Source organism: Pteronotus mesoamericanus, unplaced genomic scaffold, assembly GCF_021234165.1.
Source record: "Pteronotus mesoamericanus isolate MK-2021 breed Mesoamerican mustached bat unplaced genomic scaffold, CSHL_Meso_final scaffold_705, whole genome shotgun sequence".
NCBI lineage: Eukaryota > Metazoa > Chordata > Mammalia > Chiroptera > Mormoopidae > Pteronotus > Pteronotus mesoamericanus.
The window spans coordinates 5,187,116-5,209,981 of record NW_026555326.1 but is presented as its reverse complement, the minus strand read 5'-3'; the positions used below and the strand labels follow the sequence as shown (position 1 = coordinate 5,209,981).

Here is a 22,866-nt window from a genome sequence, read left to right as displayed (position 1 = left end):
GTCTTCCTCTTAGTATCTTTTAAATTTTGAACTATGGAGACTTTCTAAAAAATTTAATAACTAAATCCACAAAGGATAAAAACAAAGGACACGTATTATTTATTGTACATATTTAGAAACGGTCCCCATGTCCACGGCAGTGCACAAGCTGCTGCATACACACCCACACACCAGACGTCTAATCCAGTCCCACTGACTCCCAGGAGAGCCGAGGGACGTGCAGAACGCACCTTGTGGAGGACAGAGATGGGGCTGCGCTCTGGGCCGCCTGCTCCCTTGCCAGGTCCGTGCCGCTGCCCAGGGCAAGTCAGTTTTCACTCCACAGTTGGACAGGGGAGAAGGGGCTCCCCATTCCCTCCCCAATCATCCCCCCACCTCTCCTTTCTCTGGGGGAGCTTCAGAATCAGATGACACTCCGAAGTCATAGACTAACATCCCATCTCTGCTCGGAGCTCAGAGAGGAGACTTCCTTGTAGACAAGAGACTTCTGTGGCCATGAGAAGGTCACCTTGTCCACCCCACACCCCAGAATGAGCCCTGTCTACGCTGCCTGTACCAGAAGAAAGATTATGGCCTTAGAGTTTACAGGGACAGAGAATCCACAGTTTCTCGAGGCCCCTCATTCTAGTATTTGTCATGGATGTGGATTTCTTCCTTGAATCACTGATGTTGCAGTTTTTGCTCATTTCTTATGAAGCTTAAGAAATTGGGGTTCTCCTGACCCACACATTTTGAAGTGCTGACCTACCCAGAACCAGCTCTTCAAGTGTCCTTGGAGCGTCCAATGTCCGCTCAGCCTGAACCAGAAGAGCACTGCTGCCCTCTGGTGGCCAGTCGGCAGAGGCTCAAGGAGCCATCCGGAAGGCGGGGCTCCCTTCGTTGTCTTAGGGGCAGCTGTTTTGAGGGCTCAGGTGAGTGAATGTCTTTTCACTGTTCCTAGGACGCAGGAAGCTTATCCTCGCCTTGGGGCCTTGGCCCTTGCTACTCCTTCTCCCTGGAGTGTTCTTCTTCCAGATCTGAGCTGGCAGCCCCTTTCTCCTTCTCCAGCCCGCAGGCCAAATGTTACCTCCTCGGAGAAGCCCTCCTGGACCACTTTGTCTGAAACAACACCCAACTGCTGTCCCTCTCTGTCTTGTTTCACTTTGTTTAAGCACTTACTTGCTATTTGAAAATATCCGGGTAAACTCTGTGTCTGTTGCTTCTCTCCCTAGACACAATGCGGGGTCCAGGAAAACAGAGTCCTTGTCTGCTTTGTCCAGTGTTTGTCACTGGACCTCAGTACATGGTATGTAGTAGATACTGAAAAATACTTGTTGAAAGAATAAATAAAAGAATCTCAACACGGGTAACTGAGATTTATGCAGAGCTTCTGGTCCTCAAAATCACACTCTGATGGGGGCAGGACGTACCCACGCCCCGTGTGATGGATGAACAAGCTGAGGCTCGGATAGATTTACGGGAGCTGCCTGAGCACCCAGCAAGGAGGAGTGAGCCAGGCCGTGGTGGCTTTTCCCAGTCCCTGAGTCCTCTGATCTGGAGGGGGCAGAAGGACGTCCCAGGACTGGATCCTCACTTCCTGGCCCTGATTACTGAGGGGGGCTGAGCTGCACCCTTGGCCGCAGCCGTGCTGGGGCTCTGTGGGTGTGTGGTGGCACGGCCCCGAAAGGCCACTGCACAGCACTCGGAGGCAGTGGCCTGTCTGCCTGCAGACATGAGCGTTCTGGAGCCGCCGTGCGTGTGGGGAGGGCGGGTGGCAGGGAAGCTGGAGCTGGCGAGGGAACTGTGCCTCCTCCGGGCCAGGATTTAACGGTGACCTTCTGAGTGTCCTCAGGACCCCTGTGCTCACTGCACTCCTCCCTGGCTGCCCTCTGGCTCTGGGCCCAGCACGGACATGAGGGGGATCGGGGCTCCGTGGCAGGGTTGGGGCTGCTGGGGCCGAGCCAGCCGAGACTGGGCAGGCGGAGGGGCTGGGGAGCCTGGGACGAGCAGTCCCAGGGCAGTCTGAGGCTCTGGCCATCCCGACGGAGACTGGAGGATCAGCAGCATCTGCTCCTGGACTGGTCTTCTGGTGAGAGCTTGATAGAGTCTGTGAGGTAATTCTCTAAGATGTTTCGATACTGGGGAAGGGAAAGAGAAGTCAGCATTCGCACCTGAGAGGCAAAGAGCACCGCCTGCCTCTGTCTCTTAAGGCTGAGGGTGCTTGGGTTTTGTGTTCCCTCCCTGTCGCGCTGTTGGGAGCTGAGGCCCAGAGGGAGATGCCACTGATCTCCTCACCCTCTTCCTTCCTCACCTCCTCTTCCAGCGTCTTCCGGGCACCCAGAGCAGTCGCGTGGCTGGGTCAGGGACCCAGGTCTCCTAACCTCTAACCGGATTCCATAACCTTCCATTCTCCAGAGGGGACAACTGAGGTGACATTTGACCTCAGCAGAGTTGAGACCCCTCCCCATAAACATCCCTCCACCGCAACCTGCTCTCCACTACCGCCTTCTGACATCCCGCACCCTCCTGTCCATCCTCTGTTCTTCCTGTGTCCAGGGAGACCTCCTTAAATAGACCCAGTGTTTCTCCGGGGCCCTTTTGCCTGTCGGCCCACCCTCCCAAACTCTCCTGTCCCGACACGGTCCAGAGGGAGCCCCTTCTTAGTCTGACAAGCCTCTCCCCACCCAGCTGACCACTTCTCACCTAGGACTTGCCTTGCCTGGCTCAGGAGTGAGGGTGGGGTATGGGGGGGCCTTCCTCTAGGAGGTGGGTCCTACATGTTGAAGGGCCTCTTTTTAAACAGATGCCTCGCTTTACTCTGCCACTGCTCTCACAGTCGCCAAGCTCGCCAAGTTCACGTTTCTCCCACAGCTGGTGTGTGTGCGAGAGGGCAAGAGCGCGCACACTTGCACTTAGCGTGTCAGTGTGGACCTGAGAAGGCAGAGACTCCTGGGTGGCAGGCGACACTGTGCCTGCTGATCTGCTTCCAGTGCCCCTTGCTGAGGGGACAACTTCTAGGACTTTGATTTTTTCTTTTTCCTCCATGGTCCCCGGGCTCCAGCTGGGCGCCCAGCTGGCGAATGTCAACCAAATCCTAATGCCCATGACTCTGGACCCCAGCAGGTGGTGTTAGGCTCACCTACTGCACCGTGATGATGGTGACCCCAAGGCACATGAGAAGGTCCCCCAATGCCCTGTCACTTGCTGCCACCCCCAGACCAAGCAGTGATTTAGCTTGGCTGCACACAGCTCATGGCGCAGGCCTGGGACCCGGCCTTCTTCACACGGTTTGTTTCCTGGAGAGCCCGCATTTCTTACCTCCCCCGACAGGGTCCGGGGACAGCCCCCCTTAGTCGGCTCGGATGATGGGCCCGAGTCTCCCTCAACAAAGTCTTTTGAGTTATTAGAATTTTATTTCTTATATACTATACATATGGAATATATAAATATAAATTTAACAGGCAGGATTAGTATTGGGGATGGGAGGCAGTCTCTCTAAGGCCTGTCCATCTGGGGGTGTCTCCCCCTCTTCTGGGGAGAATCCCACCCCCATTATACACCTGACCCAGGGTGCCCCAGGCTCCCCCAGTTCTCCCCCTGAGGGAGCACAGTCCTGCCTGGAGGGGCCAGAGAAGAGAAACTCGGCCAGTGGCTCCCTGTCCCCCAGCACCACCCGGCTGGGTCAGGGGCCCTGGCCCACGCAGCCCCAGGCACTGTCCGTCCTCCGACTGGCCCCTCTGCGGTGTGCAGGGCCCACTCACTCCACTGAGCTGATTGTCATTGAAATCCTGACATTTCTGCACCTCACAATGAGGGACAGGGAGGAGCAAAATGTTGCTAATTAGGTCCTTTTTACATTGGATGATCCATTTCTCTCAGCAAGACAGGCTTTGAAAGGAGTCTCTTATTGTGGCACTTTCCTGGTCTCTCTGTTGCCATGAAAGCTGAAGAGACCTTGGCAGTGGCGGGGGGGAGGGGGTCAGGAATTTTTTACATTGGGTCTCTTGGCGACCCATCCTCATGTCCATGAAAGGCCCGTCTGGGCTCCCAGGGCCCCCAGGGTGCCATTGCCCTCTCTGCCAGTCTTGGGGAGGGAGATTCTGAGAGCCTGGAGAAGCCGCGGGCTTCCTGAGCTCCGTGGCACCTCATTCTAGAACAAGCGAATGCTGCTGCTGCTGCTGCCGCCTCAGGAAGGTGCGAGAAGCCCCCTCCTTCACCACCCTGGCAAGGCTAAGGCCTTCTGCTCTCTCCACCCAATAACAGCCACACCCTCCCAGGTCCAAGTCAACCCTGAGCGTTTCCCATTTATGACACCATTTCACGCGATAATGGCATTATCTTACTCCTCAGGTTTCCTGTAGAACTTCCAAGTGATGGCAGGCCATAATTAGGTTTTCTGTGTCATTTTTTTCTCCAGGCTCTGATCCTCTTGGCAAACATGTGCATCTCACTACAGAGTCACACAAAGCACCCAGATGCAGGCGCCGTCTCGGTGGGGTGTGATTATGGCTGCCTGCGCTCCGAGCCTCGCTGCCTCCGTGGCTCTGCCTTGGGACCCTGCATCCTGAGGATTTCATGGAGGTGCTGCAGGCCCGGCGAGCATCCCTGCTGTCCTCCTGGACATGAGAGTTTTTTCTTTCTCCAGGTAGCTCGAAGGGGACTGGGCCACGCATGTTCCTGGAGCCTGGTCTGATCCTCCCAGCAGGGAGGGTGTTGCCAACTTGGTGAAAGCAAAACCTGTCGTCCCGGATCCCCTGTCATCCCAAAGAAGGGTAGGTTTCTCTTCTATGATTATGTGGGGATTCTGAATCATTTCAGAATAAATACTCTAATCCTTGATAGTGGCCAGAGTGTGACACTAAAGTCATTTCCTACCTTCTTCTCCAAATGTTAACAGAGGACCTGTTCCCAAGGCACTCTACTGTGAAATCGCTCTTTCCATCCAGGCCTCACTCGCTGCAGGACTCTGACACTTCAAGGAAGCTCAAGAACCCTTGAATGCCACATGCTCCAATGGACTCTGTCACCCCTGCCCCCATGTGATGCTCCTGCTTTCCCCTGTCTTTTCTGTCTTGGCCCAGAGCATCCCTAATCAATTGCCCCTCTATTTGCCAAGCTCGGTCATCAGCCTAAACAGCTCCTGATTCCTCCCCTCCTGCACTCTCCCATCATCAACCCCTGAAGGTCCTCCCTTTAAAGTCTCTTTTAACCGCCCCGTCCTCGCTGTCTGCACCCTCTCATGCCTGGGCTGTTGCAGTACCTTCTCAGCCACCCACCGAGCCCATGCTGTCTGCGGCAGGAAACGCCCCGCTGAAGACCCTGACTTGTAGTCTCATTTACAAATAGCTACTTTTTATGTAATGCTTTCTCTCTGCTATGATACTACTTTATTTAGCCCCTGCACCCTCACCATGAGGAAGATATTGTTATTTGTATTTTAAAGGGAGGAAAGTGGTGGCTTGGGGAGGCTGCCTGCCTTGCTCAGGGACACGGTGAGCGAGAGGCAGAGCGAGGATTCGGAGCCAAGCCTGTTCCGCGTCAGAGCTCCTCCCACCCAGGCTGGGCCTTTCGGCCCTGTGCCAGCAGCACCTCTCCCATCTCCCTCTGATAACCCTCTGGGCCAGAGTGAATGAGCACACAGCCGCCCTGGGAAGTCGCCCTTGGAGGAAATGTCTTTGAAAACTCTTGTCTGACCTTAAAATATAGATCTGCAAGCTCCGGTTTCACCTTAAACATCCATGTGAATTTTACATTCTCTGCCCTAGTACGTATGTTTGTTTTAATGTGAAGATGTTCCTCCTCCCAGTTTCTGAGTCACGGAGGCTTTGTAGAGAGATGCGCCCTGTTGGGTTTGAGGTGTGGGTGAGTGCCCGCATGCCCCGGGGGCCCGGCTGTGCACTCTGGGAGCATGGTCTCATGGCTTTGGAAGAGCATGGAAGTCTGAGGTCTCTGTGGGGGTCACTAGGCCTTTGTGATCTGCTGCCGTTGACCTTGTGCACTTCTTTAGTCGCCCTGACCCTCCTTGCCACGTTTCTTTCTGTTACAGACGGAACCAGCAGCTGGTTCCTCACAGGAGCCCCATGGCTCCTGCCTGGGCCTCTGGCCACGCCCTTCTCCCCTCCCTTCTGCCACTCCTGCCTGTACCACACTGGCCTATCGAGTCCACCTGCAAACTGTGAATCGCCTTTCAACATCCAGCTTACGCGCCACTCCCCTGGGCAGGCACCCTCACCCCACCCTCACCGCCAGCAGCCTCCGAGTCCCCTCAGTGCCGCCACCTGTGCCCCCTGGGGCACTTGTCTCACTCCATGATGGTCTTTCTGTGACTGTCTTATCCTCCTGTCTGACCTGCGGGACACTGAGGTGCACAACTCCAACCCTAGCCCGACAACTCGAGAAATGTTTCTGGGAAAGAATTATTTCCATTTTATAGACGAGGAAACGGAGGCTCAGAGAGGTCACATGGCTTGTTCAGGGGTCCACTTACGGGCAGGGGGGTACTTTCAGGTTTCTCTTCAGTGAATTTCTCCATTAAGATGAGGGACTGGCAGGGGCTGCCAATCCATTCTTCTGTCAAGGTGGGTGTTAAAAAAACACCAACCAGACCAGCTACCGTCTACTAAAAAGCACATCACAAAAGTGACACAGCGAGAAAGACATAACTTCTAGACTACAAGACAGTCCTTCTCCAGAAACGACAGATGCTCACCCCATGTAGACACTGGCTGTGGGCTGATGGAACTTCCCTGTGACTGAGCCTTTGGCAATCACTGTGTTGTGCTTGTGGAGGGCCATTTATCACAGGTCGCCATACAAGGTCAAGCGTTGTTTCTCTGCCTTCCCGGAGAATGGCATGAGCTGGCACTGCTGTCTTTTAGGAGCCAACTTCCTGGACAGTAATAAAGCCACACTTCTTGACCATGCACTAGAGATGGGCGCGGCCCCCCACCCCCGCGCCATTTCCCTTTTCCCCTTTAACATGAGACAGTGGATGCTGGGGGCTGAGCGGGAACCGTAAGAACAGCCTGAGGAGACAAACCCTGAGATTAAGGCTTTGAGTGTAAAGATCTTCCCTGGGCAGCTGCTAGAGGTGGCTGCTGCCCCTCCATGGTGGACCCTCCAGGCTGGCCTTGAAGTACTTCTCCCCAGGGCACCTGGCAGAGCAGGACCAGGTGGGCCAGTCACCCATGAAGATGGCAGACCCTTCCACGTAGGACAAGCCTCCAACCTCCCACCCTCATTTCCTCATTTCTTCAACTATAAATCATTGCCACAATGACCTTCTCCCCTCTTCTAAGAAGCCCGCCTTGGTTAAATGCAGCAGAATAATGAAATAAGCTGAGCTCCTCCCCATGCAAATCTCTCATGGGCCCTCTTCCAAGTTTCCAATATCCACATCAGAATGGCATTAAAACCTTGCTGCTGCTTCCAGGCAGCCTTCCCTGATCTTCCTCCCTGATTTCCTCCCCGCTCCTGCCACAGGGCGGGCTGTGTGCCCCCTCCTCTGGGGTCCCATCACCAAGTCCTCCCCTACCTTACCATACCTATGTGGAAACAACTCACGTGTCTATCTGTCTCCCCATGACGGCGAGGGGCCCCCGATCCCTGTGTAGTGCTTGGCACATGCGACGCCCTCAACACATGCCTGTTGGATCATTGCACCTGGGTCTGCATCTATCCATCTTTTTGTTTGGAACATGTCAGCAACTCCTGCAAGTTTGATATTGCACTTGGACAAATGCTCGGCACCAGAGGGCTTCTCTCCCACTAAGGAGGACTGAACTGATCACTTCTCAAGCCCTTACTAATTAGAATCTCCAGGGATGGGTACAGAACGGTATTTTTTTTTGTTTTAGAAACTCCACAAACGATTTTGACGTCAGCCAGCTGGAGGGACCAGCACTACTTTGGGGTAGCTCGGTACCTCTGGCATCCTGTGGTCCCAGAGCTGGGGTCCTGTTGAGCCCGTGCCGCAACTCATTAATTAAAACGACGAGCAATCCTGGTCCGCCCCATGCCTACCTGTGCCCATTGTTCTTTCCTGGAAGCTCCCGAGACCCCCATCCCTGGGGGCAGCCTGGCCCAGTGCTGCTCCACAACCACTCACCCTCGACAGAGCTCGGCTGGCCAGCATCTCAAAGGCTTGTACCACATTGATGTCATTCTTGGCACTGACTTCAAAGTAGGGAATATTCTTCTCTTTACACCAGCCTTGGGCTACCTCCTGCGGCACCTGAGTGCGGGAAGAAATGGTGACTGTTTGTGTCGTCATCACCGTCACCCCACTGTTGTCCCATCCCTGCCATCTCTACCGCCACTCCCATGTTGGGGGAACCTTCCACATGTCCATAACTTTACACATGTTATTTCCTAACAAAAATTTACAAGGTGGCTATTGTTAGCTTCATTTTCCAGGTGAGAAAACTGAGCACTAGAGGATAGAAGACTTTGCTCAGAGCATGTGGGGCTGAGCAGGATTTGAACATGTGTTTGGCTGAATTGTACCGTGCCAACTTCTGAACGCCTACCCTCAGCAGTTCTTCCTGCCATTGGCTCCTTCTTCAGTCCCTTCTAAAGAAAACACGACAGACACTAGCCAGGGATGGAGGACTTCCTCCCCGCTCCACTGGCTGACCAGGCCCTCACCCGGGAGGCCTGTTGCTGGACAGACACTCAGGTCCCTGCTAATACTTTTTTCCCAGGATAGAGTCCTAGGAATAGTTGATACGCTCCTACTAGGGGCCAGACACCCTGTTAGATATCTTGTCATATTCATGTATATAACCCTCTGAGATGGGTCTTATTAGCTCCATTTTATGGATAAGAACACTGAGGCTCAGAGAGGTTCAGTGACTTGCTTCAGACCCCACAGCTGAGAAGGGCAGGGTGTGCAGGAAGCCCAGGCTCAGTGCTCTCACAGCACCTGAGCTGCCCTGTGCAGGACACGGCATGAGAACTGGGCTGCTTTTCTGTCTCCACCACTGGACTGTAGGTTCCTTGAGTGTAAGGTCAGGGCCTTTTTAGCTCTTGGCCTGGCTCTGTCAGCCACCCAGTGCAGGCTGAAGGAGTATATCACTACCTACATGCAAACGGCCGGTCACAGTTAGAGGATGTTAGATTGGAAAATGGTTTGGCAGCGCTGCAGGTTACTTCCAAAGACAATTGGTACTGCTGAGTTTAATAGCTATTTATTTCGGGGAGCAGAAAAATGACCATATATTGAACATTTGTACCTGAGGCTTTATAACCATTATTTCATTTGATTGAAGGGTTTTTCTCATGAAGAGAGGACCATTCTGTCCAACTCCCAGAACACAGTGCAGACCCCACCGCTCATCAAGCTGTCTCCCTTGCCCCTGCACGTTCTGGGAACTTATCTTATTAAGGCGAAAGGCACCGCTGCTGTCCCTTGCCTCTTTGGTCTTTGCTTCCTTGGTCTCAGCAGTGGCCCAGGGCTCGTGGCTCTCTTTCACATGCCTCTGCTGTTCCCCCGGCATTGCTCTGGCATTATGAGTTCTGGCTACCCAGCACTGGAAGGCAGGGCTGGGGTCGGCTAAGCAGCCTGTCCTTTGGGGGCCCCAGATGACACCTCCACCTTCCCTACTCAGGCTCTGACCAGTTACTGTCCCAGCTGGGGCTGAACCTGAGCAGAGCAGGGAGAAACCCTAGGCCCTGGTCTTAGCCTCTGATCTCTCAGATGCTCCTGCCTTTGGGGACAGGGTTTCCAGAATTGGCCATGAATGCTCCCCTCTGCAGAGCATAGATACCCAAGACCCAGTGAGTCACCAAGAAGTCCCACAGCTTGGGGAAAATCCTGAACTATATGTCAGGGAAGAATCAAGGATGGCCAGGCTACCAATTACTATTGTCCTCACTAGTAACATGCAAATACATACTCATTAGAAATTAATATGCTATACTTAGATGATATCTTAGAAATACAAAGGGCTTGGTATCTTTTTTAAGAATTGTATTTATTATTTATTTTTAGAGAGAGGGAAAGGGAAGGAGAAAGAGAGGGAGAGAAACATCAACGTGTGGTTGCCTTTCATGTGCTCCCTACTGGGGGCCTGGCCCACAACCCAGGCATGTGCCCTGACTGGGAATTGAACTGGTGACCCTTTGCTTTGCAGTCCGGCACTCAATCCGGCACTGAACCACACCAGCCACGTGGGCTTGGTGTCTTTTTAAAAATAGTTTTTCAATTACAGTTGACCTACAATACTATAGACTTTATATCTTTTAAAGTCCTTGAGGCCAAGGACCGGGCTTGACCTTTCGATTGCTCCTTCCTTCTTTAAATCCCACCTGCCTGCGGAGCCCCCCACCCTCGCCAGGTGATGACCATTCTCCTGGGCACATCACTGGCGCTCAGGAGCTGCAGTAGAAGTTGACATGAAATACAGAGAAGTCAAGTGCCTCTGCTTCTCCTGTAGGTGAGGAGATTCTTTATATTTAATGGTACAATAGGCAGAAGCCAGGATTAGGGTCCAAGGTCACCCAGCGACAGAGTTAGGAAGACAAGGTGGCAACGATAACTGGCTGATCTTAGCTGTCCCATCTCTCCTTCTTGACAATGACTGGGTTACGACAGATAATTTATTTCCTTATCCTCACTCTTTCTCTGTTCTGTTGACATGCAATGATTAAATACACAACTACAAAACATCAGTGAAGATTATGTTGCAAATTAACATACTTTTTCCACTGCTACGACCTCTCTTATTGAACCTCAGAAAGCTGGCCTTGGAAGAAAACAACCTAGACAGTAATTTTCACTTTCCTCTTCCAACTCCAGTTGCAGTTTCATGATTTTGAAAATCATCTTGTCTTTTACTTATAAAGTAACATTTATTTGTAACTTAAGCTCTGACTGGAAATAAACTCTGACTGGGTGTGATATTTGGGCACACAGGAAGTATGAAAATGTTGGAAGCATTACTTCTATTAATTTTGCTTTTGCTGAGAATATACTACTGTTTCACTTCTCCTATTACAATTTTGATGGTTCATTAGAAGCCAAAGATTTGAGGAAATTAGTCCAGTTTATATAATTTTATTTATGATGCTTTCCCATCTCATATATACTTAAAATGACCGATCATATCTGTTAAAATTAGTGTTAAAGGCATCTTAAACCACTACCAGAAATAAAGAATATTTTCAGAAAACATAACCCTAACATTGCAACTCAGTTGTAAGTCAAAAATTGCCTACCTGAATTTAGAGCAAAGATTCACATGCTAGTGAATGAATTCCTTGCAGCATAGATGTTAAAAGAACAGAGCCGTTCTTTTAAACAAACTAATATTTTTCACTCTATGACCTTCTTTAGGAAGAGTAGGGATTTTAAAAAATTTAGGTCAATGATTTCTTTAAAATCATTCTAGTAATATATATTTTTATTGTGGTAAAATATACATGAACATAAAATCTACCATTTTAACTATATTTAAGTGCACAGTTCAAGGACATTAAGTATAAACAGTCCCATTGTGCGGTCATCACCCTGACCCATCTCCAGAAATTTTTCTTTATCTCAAAGCTTAGCAATAGAGTTTTTAATATTTATTTTCTTTTTATTGAGTAGAAAAATTTCCCGTGTTTTCCCAGCCTGTGCCTCAAAGATAACAAGGAGGGTAACAATCGCTCCCATTTATTAAGCTTGCCGCATGCTTTATCAGCCTCATTTTCTTTAATCCTCACACAATTTCATGAAGTCTGTGTCTGGCCTCCATTGCACAGATGAAGAAGCTGGTATTGGCTGAGGATACGTATCTCAGAGACGGGATCAGGCTCGCCTGGGGCTTTACTGCCTTTTTCAAGCCTTTATCTTCCTCTCTCTGCAGAACAAAGCCCACGCCTCCACCCAAGGGTGGACTGGACCCCCTGCACCGCTACAAGGCATCATCCGGACTTCTCCCCCACCCCCCGCCCGCACCCCCTCATTTGTTGAACTCCCGCTATCTGGCAAGGCTTCCTCTCCACCTGACACGTACAATAGGGTCTCCGCCCCTCACGATAGCATCGCAATTTCTTCCCTCCAGCAGACATCACGTCTCTCCACTTCAGCCTCTTCTTTCCAGGGGCAGGCCCAGGACCTCTCTAAGTAATGCTACACACTGTCTCCCGTTCTGTGACCACAGTCTCCTTCCCCTTCAGCCTCCTCACCCCATCATTCTCTCCGCCCTGCTCCTCCACCTCTGCCAGCGCAGCCCCCTGGCCCTCGGGCCCTCTTCTTGTCGCTCTTCATTCCTTCCTGGTTCCTCAGTGCCCTCACAGCTCTGTTCTTCAGCTACTCTTGCCTGGAGAAATCTTAGTCCCAGGTCCCTTGTTCCTCGCTCTTACCCCACACAGGCTGCTGAAGAAAAACACCACAAAGACTCCACCTCAGACTCCTGGTGTCCTCCTCCAGCTAAGCCCTGAGTGTCACCCATCAGTTCTTATCTTTGTCCTCAGTTAGCTTCTCCACCTCTCTTTCTCCAGAGTAACTGGCAAAGCTTCACCATTGTTTCTGAGACTCCTACTTAGTTCCCGCTCAAGAAGATGGTGCCTCTTATTTCACTGAGAAAAGATCAGATAGCCTTGAACTCCCTCAGCTTCCCACCCTGTGATCTGCAGGTGAATGAAGCAGGATGTTAAAGTGAAAGTTTCAGCAGAGGCAGTATAATCTGACAGATTTTAGATATAAGGTGGGCTGGGAGACAGACTGTCCCTGGACCTTGTGTATTTCCAAAAGTTCATGACCAGGAATCTGTTCGATGACTCCAAAACCCACAGCATGGGCATTAACAGATTGAAAAGGGAGATTAGAAAGGATTTCTTTGGAGAGAGCTGTGTCATGTGTGCACTCCCCAAAAGAGGGAGAACACAAAAAGCCTCACCTCCACCCAGAAAGGGCTTCAAGGAGGCCACTTGGAAAGCTTGACATGTGACCCCTGGATTTTGGTAGCTACAGTGGATTTGTGTCTGACACGCATCTGAGGGATCTGGTGCAAAAGGTACATTGAGTCTTTTCTCATGAGTAGACAACGATGAAAAGAGCTCTACTTGGTGCTACTGCAGTGAATACCTACACAAAGTGGGGTCACCGCAGCCATGGAACAGACAAGCCATCCAGTGGTTAGTCAGGTGATCCAGAATATACTTAAGCTAATAAAAAAAAATACATGTGTGCTTTCTCAGAAAATCTGTACATTCAAGGATTTATAACTGCAAACCCCCTACCTGACCCTGGTAGAAATACTGTCCTACATTAATTTGCATTCCACTTGCCTACCTCTGATGCCTTAATTCTTCTACTCCCTGTCTCTAGACAAAGTTGCCTTTGGTTCTCAGCTCATATCATGCTATTTCTTTCCTTTGCTCATGCTGTTTCATTAGCCTGGACACCACCTACTCTAGGAAGCCCTTTCTAGATTCTGGGTTTCAGTAGATGTACTTTCACTATGGTCTCCAAATTGCCCAGGTCTATCTCTATCATTGCATTTACCATAGTGTGTCATAATTATCTTTTAAAATGTCTCTCTCCACTCCTAGACTGCGAAGTTTTTAAGTTAAGTACTATGTATGGTTGAGCTCTGAATGTGTCTAACACAGTGTCTGGCATACAGTCGTTGCTCACATAATGATTAGTGAATGAATGAATAAATGAATGAATGAGTGGTACCTGCCGGTCTGCCAGATCGATCTTGTTCCCCAGCACCACTATGGGATAGGACTGCTCCATTGGAATGATTTTGGCCAGAACATCACCCCGCCAGGTATTCAGAGCTTCAAAGGACTCCATATCAGTGACATCAAAAGCCAAGATGCAGCCATCGGAGCCTTTGTAGAATGTGGACACCATGGAGCGGAACCGCTCCTGTCCTCCTGTGTCCCAGATCTGGAGGGGAAAAGAAGCCATTTCATGGGGCTGATGAGTAGTGAAAAGTTTGGCCTAACTAGATCACATCATGTCAAAGCTTTCTTTTCTGGGTAGGAAGCAGACAGCCCTGGCACAGGTGCACGTGGTCTTTTCACTCACAGGCGCCTTGACCCTGTCACCCATGCATGCTACAGTATCTTGAAACTCACATTTGGCATCCAAGAGTACTTAGGCAAGAGCTCTTGTTTTCCCCTGGGCCATAAGGCCAGGTACTGTTATTCCCGTCTGATAGATTTGAGATTTGGACCTTGTGAATGATTCGCCAAGGCCACTCTGCAAGTTTTCCAGGGACCTGAGATTAAGAATAAGACTTCTCAACTCTTGGATTTAGGGCTCATTCTTCTAGGTCAGGAAGCGGCTTTTTTTTTTTTTTCTTTTTTCTGTGAAGAGCCATGTAAAAAATATTTTAGGCTTTGCAGACCATATTGTCTGTTGCAACTACTCAACTCCGCTGCTCTAGTGTGAAAACACCCACAGATCATGAGAGGACATGGCTCTCTGCTGATAAAACTTTAATTACAAAAACAGGCGGTGGGCCTGCTTTGTTCCATGAGCTGAAGTTTGCTGATGTCTGCTGTAAATCATTCTAGCTCCTGGTACACATTGCTGTGTGAATGGCTGTTCACAGAGTGTGGGGTGATTTTCAGGTATGAATGTTGAAGAGGGAAAGGGAGGGCCGCTCACCTGTAGCTTCAAAGTTGTGTCATCTAATATGATGATCTTGGAGAGGATACTGGCCCCCAGTGTGGTCTGGTAATCCTCGTAAAACGTCTTGTGCACATAGCGGTGGAGGAGGGAGGTCTTTCCTACGCTGAGGAAAAAACCCAGACACATGTAAACACACACATTCAAACACGTACACACATCCATACCATTCTCAAAATCTTACCACACCATCTCTCCCTGAGATTCTCACATATGGAGTCCAAGGATCACAGTTTGAGTAGCAAGGGACTAGAAATGGTTTCTAGAAGTTGGGGCCAGTCAAAGTGAGCAGAGAAGTTTGAAGAGAGCTGGGTGACCCAAAGCAATGGTCAGGCTTTCCCTGTATGTGGCTGGGGGTGGGAGGAGGGCAGAGAGATGCTAAGCGGCTTGTTATTGCAGAGCTTGGACCAGAAACCAGCTGGCCAGACTCCAAGTCTCTTTCTCCTACTGAGCTTCCTCCTTTGGGTGGGATGCCCTCCCTAATGCTGCCTTGAATCAGAAAATGACCCACAGGAGACGGAAACACACTCAGGAGGTCTCACTACCTTTGGCTAGGGACCTGCTTCCCACCTTCCAGACTCTGAGCTGAGCTTGGCTTACCCCAGGGCTCCGATGATGATGAGCTTCAAATCTACCTTCTTCCGGGGATTCATGGAGGGGCTTCAGAACCTGTAGGGAAACAGAAGTCACCCACATGCTGGCCAGAGATTCTCCTGTGGCTGTTGTCACTGAGGCTGGCCTTTGCATTCTCACCCTAGACATGGGTCATTGCCTTAGGTGGAGGACTTGGGTGAGGTTGACAGATGGGTGACTTGGCCATCCTTACACACCCTCCTCCACACTTCCTCTGGGGCTTCCCCAAAGCTGGAAGGGATGGAAGGGCTAGAAAGGTGATGACGCCATGGGACAGGTGTGTCTCTTACCTTTCTACCAGCCCTGATCTTGGAGGCCGCCTGGATTTGCCAGGAAGGCCGGAGAGGATTGAACAGAGGCCTCGCAGACAGTCAAGCCTGGAGCCAGGAATGGAGGGCAGTTTGGGAAGAGCAGATGGAGGCAGGACAAGGGGTCCATTGTCAGGACTACCCAAGAGGCTTTGGATGGAAGCGCACCCCTCCCCCAGCCTGAGGTGTTGCTGCAATTGCAGAATCAAAGGCTCTTCTTTGCGGCAGCTGGTGGGGTTGTAATTGGGACATGTTTCTGGAAAGCTAATTGGCAGCAAGTAGTGAGAGTCTTAAACATGTCCCTGCTCTCCACTTACTAGAAATTTGTCTTAAGGAAATAATCCGAAATGTGGGCAAGACTCTTGTTCAAGGATGTTCTTCACAGGATTATTTATAAACAGCCAACATTAAAGAAGTGGCTAAATAAGTCATGACACACAATGAACTGTGAAGCAGTCATGAAAATGGAGTTTTTGAATATGTTACAATAATGTGGGAAAGTGCTGCTACAGGATCTAAATGAAAGACAGAACACAATAAACTGCGTACATAATACCACCCCAGACATTACAATAAATTCCTGTTTGGATAGAAAACGTTCTCGAAAAAATGTTTTAAAAATTCAAGTGTTTAATTCTGAGTGGTGGGAAATTACATGAAGTTCTCTATGCTTTTTAGTATGTTTCAACTTTTTACAATAAATATGTCAAACATGCATTGTTCCTATAAGAGAAAAATATGCATTATGTACATGTGCGTAGTTTATATATAACATTTATATATGCTCTTTCATTCTATTTTATTTAACAAGATAAAGCCAAACTGTTGCCGGGGATTGTGCTTACCTGCCTCTTTGGTTCTACCCTTAAATGCACACATATGTACACAGTATTCCCAACTCCTGGGTCTTCTATCCTTGGATGCACTGAGTAAACTTAAATCTGACTCTGTCTGACTAAAGTATCAAAAGTTGGTCAGCTTGAGTTCTACTCGTACTTGGAAAAAACTCTAGATTGGATGTCCTAAGGCATTGGATGCTCTAGTTCTCACTTTGTCACTGTGTGACCTTGGGCCAGTTACTTCCCCTCTCTGAGTCTTGGCTTTCCAAACAGAGAATGAGCCAGTTAGATCCCAAAGACTCAAGGTCTCTTCTGGTTGAACGATGTTCTTTATCTACTGGAGCTGTAACTCACTGGGCCTCAAGAGCCTTGCCCAGACATGCCTAGTTAAAATAGAAAACCCTAAAAAGCCTAGGACTGTTAGTGTCCCTCCATGAGCCATGCCATGGCTCAAAGGGAATTTGAGGTTCTGCCTAGGCTGCTTGACCCAGGAGCCAGAGTCGGTGGCAGTGGGCCCAGGATGGCTGGGTTCACACGGTGGGCAGCGGGTCTTCTCAGTGGTTTGTGCATTCATTCAACAAGTGCCAGCATGCCTACTGCCCGCGAAGCCCTGCACTAGGCGCTGGGCGAGCACGAAGCAAATAGGACTGCCCACCCTCCTTCCAGGAAGTCATCAGGGGAGAAAGGACAGGGCTGAGTCAGTACACCAGAGAGAGAGTGTCAAGTGCCCCAACAGAAGCACAGAGAGGGTGCTGTGGGAGTTCAGCAAGGAGAGAAGCTCGCAGTTGAACGAGGCCCTGCAGAAATGAGATACGTGGTTGGGGGCTGATGTTTCAGAGGGAGGCAGTGACCCTACAAACAGGAATGACCTGGGAACAGCTGAGTGGAGAAGGTGGACGGTTGGCTTCAGGGAACGGTTGGTGGGGAGCTGTGGAGAGAGGAGAGCCTGGAGAGGGAGAAGGATTAAGAAGGGACATGAATATTAGACCAAGGATCCTGCCATTAATTAATTAATTCATTCATTCATCCATCCATCCATCCATCAGCATTTCCTATGCTCTGGGCACGTGAGGAAGAGAATTCAAGGTATTAACTGGGGCTGGCATTTTGTAATGGGTGTCACTGCCTGCAGCGAAACCAGCAAAGGGAGAAGTGACTCCGAGCCCCTGAAAAACATGGGCCTCTAAGCACCAGTTACCGCTTGAGAAGGAACTAGGAGCCATGTGGGTTGTCTCCGGAAGGTTTTGGTACAACGTGCTAACTTAGCTTCAAAGCCAATGCTGTGCCTTAGGAAGCGAATGAGAACAAAAGGGAGGCCAGGGGATATGGGAAAGAAGCCCGCACGGTGCTGCTTTGTACCTTCCGTAGAACGTAGGGAATCCTCCCCAAAGCCCTGTGAGAGGCTTACAACGGAGGCTCAGAGAAGCCAAGACACTGGTCACTCATACAGGCTCACAGAGCACATGGGCCAGCTGTGCCACGTTGCCCCTTCTCCCCCTGAGCTGGAACTCATAGGGTCTATGTGCACAGGCTCCAGGGCCTGGGCTCAGGTTTGGTGAGTCTAACGAAACCCTAGTAGAGTTGGAGGAGATCGAGAGAGGGCAGCCAAAGTGGCCAGGGTGACAGTGGGGCGGGAGGGGCCAGGCGCGGCGCGGCTGGAGCGGTAGTGGGAGGACTGAGGCGGAGGGACCGCGCCGATGCTGTGATGTGACGCCCGGAGACGAGGCTCCCACAGAAAGCCAACATGTGTTTCCGGGAACCGTGAGAGGGCTTTGTGAATATACCAATAAACAATGTGTATACTATTATGAGGTTAAATAAATTAATACATTATTGTACTACATCATTATAATACATTTACTGGTACCAATTGAGAGCTCAAGAAATGTTAGCTGTTTTGTGACTACTAGCACACAAAAACATAGCTTGTGGGATTTTGACACTCTTCCTATCCTCTCTATTTTACTACCGAAGAAAGAGTTGTTAAGGAAAGTTAGGTCATTCATCTCTAAAGATATATATATAGCCCATACGTGGTAGAGCCTGGATTTGGAACTACGGTGAATCTAGGTCTAACCCCAGAGACCACACTCCTGGCTGCTGGGCTGACTGCCTTCTGCAAACCTAGCATGAGGATCACGCACCTTGGCGCTGGGCACCCCAGCGAGAGGCTGCAGCGCTCGGTGGCGTGGGTTTGAGGCCACGCAGCAGAGCTCATGTGCGTAAGAAGGGGCAACTATGTACAACAGAGGATCAAAACCCATTATGTGCAAAGCAGTCTACAGATCATCAAAGGCAAAATACAGCATAAAAGTGGGCAAAGGATATGAACTAAACCCTTAGAAGTCTTATAAATGATTAGTAGTAAGCTTTGAAAAGGTAACTCAACCTCACCGATTTTTAAGGGCATGCAAATTTAAAAATATCACTCCTTTTCATCCACCAGCATGGCAAAACATTTAAAAGGTTAGTGATACTATTTAGAGTTGGCGAGTGTGTAGAGGTAATGCTCTTGTATATTGTTGGTAGAGTATGAATTGTCAGTCTTCCTTGGAGGGCAATTTGTCAATCTCAGTGCTTAACATGGGCACACTTAGGTTCTAATTCTAGGACTCCATACCACAGAAATGCACATGTACTCAGACACACAGTTGTACAAAGGTGATTGCTGAGGAGCATTGTGGTAACCTCAGTGCCCATCAGTAAGACTCTCTCAACACAAATTATAATCCATTCATACTCTGAGTGAGAATGAACTAATGAAACAGAAAGATATGATATAATTAAGTGAAAAAGAAACACTTTGTATAGTATGATCCCAATCATACAAAAACAAACAATAACCCTGTATGTGTGACTATGTGTTTAATATTATATTTATGCTTGACCTGTAAATACACAGAAAGCTAAGGACAGATGCACATTAAGTGATTACTAGGAGGTGGAGAAAGGGAGATTAAAGGCTAGAGGTATCGTTTTATTTTATATGTCTTGTATTAAAATTTATTACATGAGACTAAGTTGTTGTAATTAAAAAATATCAAGTCAAGACAATATTTCTTTAAAAAGAGCTCATGGCTGGATGGTAGCCTGAAGTCGCCTGAGTGTGACTTCCTGACGGGACGAATCACTTTGGGTCTGGGCGCAAGAGGCAGCCTCCCTGGTCCCATGGAGCGATCAGGAGTTTTCGAGTCAGCGTACTCACTCCACGGCTATACATCTGTGCCTTCGGGTTACTTAACCTTGGTGAGGCTGTTCCCTCGTGGATAAATGGACATCACTCATGCCCGTGGCTTATTCTGCAGGGTGTCCTGTGTCATGCTTTTAGAGCAGAACTGGCTCCCCAAATTCGGGAACCCAGATAACTGGTTAACGACTGGGGGAGGGGCGAGGGGGAGGCAGATTTGCAGTGCCTGCCACTTGCTGTGGTATAAATATTCCGTCCACAGTCGGTTTCAGACTGCCAGCGGAGCCTGCTCCAGCACATTTTAGGAAGGGCCTCCAGTCCAATCTCCCACCCAGGGCTTGCTTGAGCCATCTCTTCTACACTCGTGGAAAGATGGAGTCAGACCTGCCTCCACAGAGCTTCTTTCCCCCACTTTTTCCTGGGGGACTGGAGCGCTCAGTTCCATCCTAGCCCTTCTGAGGTTTAAAGTCTTCTCTTTGCATTTTACTTGAGTCTTTTCTTCTCCAAATCCTTGTAACTCACCTCGGCCTTGATTGTGACCTCCCCTCACCCCACCCTCATCCTGGTCCCCTTCTCCCGATGCTGCAGCTGCCACTGCAGATTCCCCGACCCCACTCCCAGAAGGGCAGGAGTTTGCTGAGGCTGCTATGTAAAATAGCCTGGTCCATGGGCCCAGGATAACCAGCAGCAACAAGAGGGTGACCAGGACTGTGGCAGTGCTGAGGGAGGGCGGCTTGGGGGTAGACCCTGGCTGGGCTCGCCCAGGAGGCATGTGTGGATTTCAGATATCAAAGGTAGTTTCACATCTCCCTTGGCTGGACTTTGGCAAAGCGGTCTTTTTAAGCCTCCCCCCACCTGTTCGGATCACTCAGTTGCTTCTAACCTGGGCATCCTCCTAGAGACCAGGCTGAGTCATCGCCCTTCATTGTTAAATAACAGCGAAAAGCAGACTTGGAATGCAGGGCCCTGCCTTCAGCCAGCGCAGGCCCACACAGAGGAGAATCTCAGGCCACTGCTCTCTATTGTGTGTGACTAACTCTTCTCCCCTTTTTGCCCGGCAGCACCTCGAAGCCTAGAGCCCTGGCTCTGCCCATCTGCCAAAGCTATAGTGTAGCTCAGTCCCTGAGGAGAAATAAATAAATAAATAAATAAATAAATAAATGTAATAATACCCCCGGGCTTGGCGCCAGTCATACAAGAACTCTTGGAGCTGCTGTTCTCTCACATTCCCATTTCTCTTCCTACCCCACTGGCTCCAACTAGAACTCATGCACAATCTTCTGTCCCATTTGTATTGAGTGAGGTATTGTTTCTGCTAACGAGGAGGGATGAGGGAGACCTGCGAGCAGGGGGAGATCAGCTCCAGTTTCAGGAGGCTCAGCACTCCTGTTAAGTTCTTTGGGAGCATTAGCTCTGTCTCCCAAAGTAAACTGGCATTGTTCAGAGGGCAGACAGTGCCTCATACCTCTCTGTATCCCTCCAAAGAGCCTGACCTGCGCTGGAAATATTAATTCATCTATAAATAGTCATCCGTCCGTTTATCCATCCATCTCCATCTACCCATCCATTCATTCATTCATCCATCCATCCATCTGCATTCATCTATCCATTCATCATCCATTCATCTGTCCATCTATGTGTCCATCTACCCAGCACATGTACTATATGCCTACTATGCATCAGCACTATGTAGGTCTGAGAATACAGACAAGAACTCTCTCCATGGGACTTGTGTGGTGGGGGATTGATCAGTGGACCCAAATAGATTATTTGTATTAATACATAATGCCTAGGAACTATAGGGCACTTTGCAATTTACTAAATGCTGTCATGCCCAGTGGATTCCTGAGGCAAGCTGAGACTGAACCCAGGTCTGTCTGACTGTTCACTGGCTCGCCTAGCATTGCAGAGTTGTGCTAAGAGAAATACTTATGATTTAGAACAAGAGGAACATTTTCCTACTCCAGGGTTTCCCCTTGCTGATGAGACCCTTTGGGTGAGATAGTGCCATCCCAGAAGGTACCCTGCTGATGTGTCAGGGGGACTTCTGGTGCTCGCAGGACTCAGCCCTCTCAAAAGACTCTGGTTTCTGGCTGGCCTTCCTCCGACTATGCCAGCAGCTGCATCGGCCCGTGCAGAACCCCGAGCTGGGCCCCAGTTCCCAGTACTGGGCGGGGAGTCTTTTCTGCCTGGCTTGCTGCCATGTCCTGGGAGTTTCTCCTGTGTGGGGGTCTTTAGGCTGGACCTAAGCCCTCAGCTGCCAGATTCCAAGCCTCATCCTTGCAGCCCCTGCCTCTGCTCCTCCCCACCAAAACTCAGATGCTCCTGGGGGCTGCTGGACAGACAGAAGAACCAAGAAAAACTTCCAAGGCACTTACAGCTGTGGCTGCTTAGCATCCAGCCTCCGAGGGCGGCGGGAGTTTTCTCTGAGTCCGGGGGGTCTCCTCTTAGATCAACAGTCTCAGCTGGGTCAGAAGAAAAAGGCGTTGGAAGCAAAAAAGAGTTTGTTGAGGCCAAGCCACTTCCTTCTGAGTTTTCCTCCTCTCCCTCTCATGCAGAGACTTGGGAAAGTTGCAAAAGAGGCTGGGCCTGGTGACCTCAGCTGTGTGGGTGGAGGGGGTGGGGTGGAACTAGAAAGCTAGGCTTCAGAGCCGACTAGACTTGGGGCCCTGTGAGGACTTGTTTACAGGGACTCAGGCCCTGGGAGGGGGGATGAGGAGTGGGAGGCTTGAGGGTAAAAGCTTGTCATTGGGAGGACCTGGAAAATGACAGGCCTTTGTGGGCCCCATAGATAGCCTCCGGCTGTTTTCAGGAACTTCTGCTTCTGCTCTTGGAAGCCATCCAGCAAAGCGGCCATGTTATCTGTTGAAGTATTAGACTGACATGTGTAGTGGGTTTGGTCCCACCACCGGCCTGGTCAGCAGACGTTCTGGTCCTGTACACACGCCACCTCATACCGCATCGCCACACACACACTGCACACACACCAGACTTATGGGAAGCAAGTCCTGACATCTTCCTGGGTCTCTCAGGTGAGAATGTGTGACCCACCTTGAAGCAGTTAGTAGACTACAGCAATTTAAAATGTGGTTAGTGTGAGCCTAATCTTGGTATCTCTTTGAGCTGCCTGGAGCCATGTTTTGGGTAGGTATGGTTGGCAGACATGTTGAACAAACTCAGAAAGAGTCTGGAGGCTTTAGGAAGAGATAAGTGATGGAGATTTATTCAATAGTCTTAGAGTCTGCAAACTGCAGACAATACCCAGACAACTAGACAATACCCAGAGTG

At 50.0% G+C, this 22,866-nt stretch overlaps 1 protein-coding gene across 1 annotated transcript; it reads right to left on the bottom strand.

The window, feature by feature from the left end:
• Positions 1-1,636: 1,636 nt before the first annotated feature.
• Positions 1,637-22,111, bottom strand: RAB7B (RAB7B, member RAS oncogene family). The gene is made up of 6 exons (XM_054563466.1): positions 21,957-22,111; positions 15,212-15,280; positions 14,591-14,717; positions 13,649-13,864; positions 8,087-8,212; positions 1,637-2,117 (listed from the first exon to the last, which is right to left on the bottom strand). The coding sequence occupies exons 2-6, from the start codon at positions 15,262-15,264 to the stop codon at positions 2,037-2,039; spliced, it is 603 nt and encodes a 200-aa protein (XP_054419441.1). The 5' UTR covers positions 15,265-15,280; positions 21,957-22,111; the 3' UTR covers positions 1,637-2,036.
• Between the last annotated feature and the right edge of the window lie 755 nt (positions 22,112-22,866).

Coding starts and splice junctions, on each gene's coding strand:
- RAB7B (XM_054563466.1), bottom strand. CDS start 15,264: ATGAATCCCCGGAAGAAGGTAGATTTGAAGCTCATCATCATCGGAGCC. Junction 8,213..13,648: donor TCGATCTGGCAGACCGGCAG/GTACCACTCATT, acceptor TCCCGCACTCAG/GTGCCGCAGGAGGTAGCCCA. Junction 2,118..8,086: donor CCAGCCGAGCTCTGTCGAGG/GTGAGTGGTTGT, acceptor TCCCTTCCCCAG/TATCGAAACATCTTAGAGAA.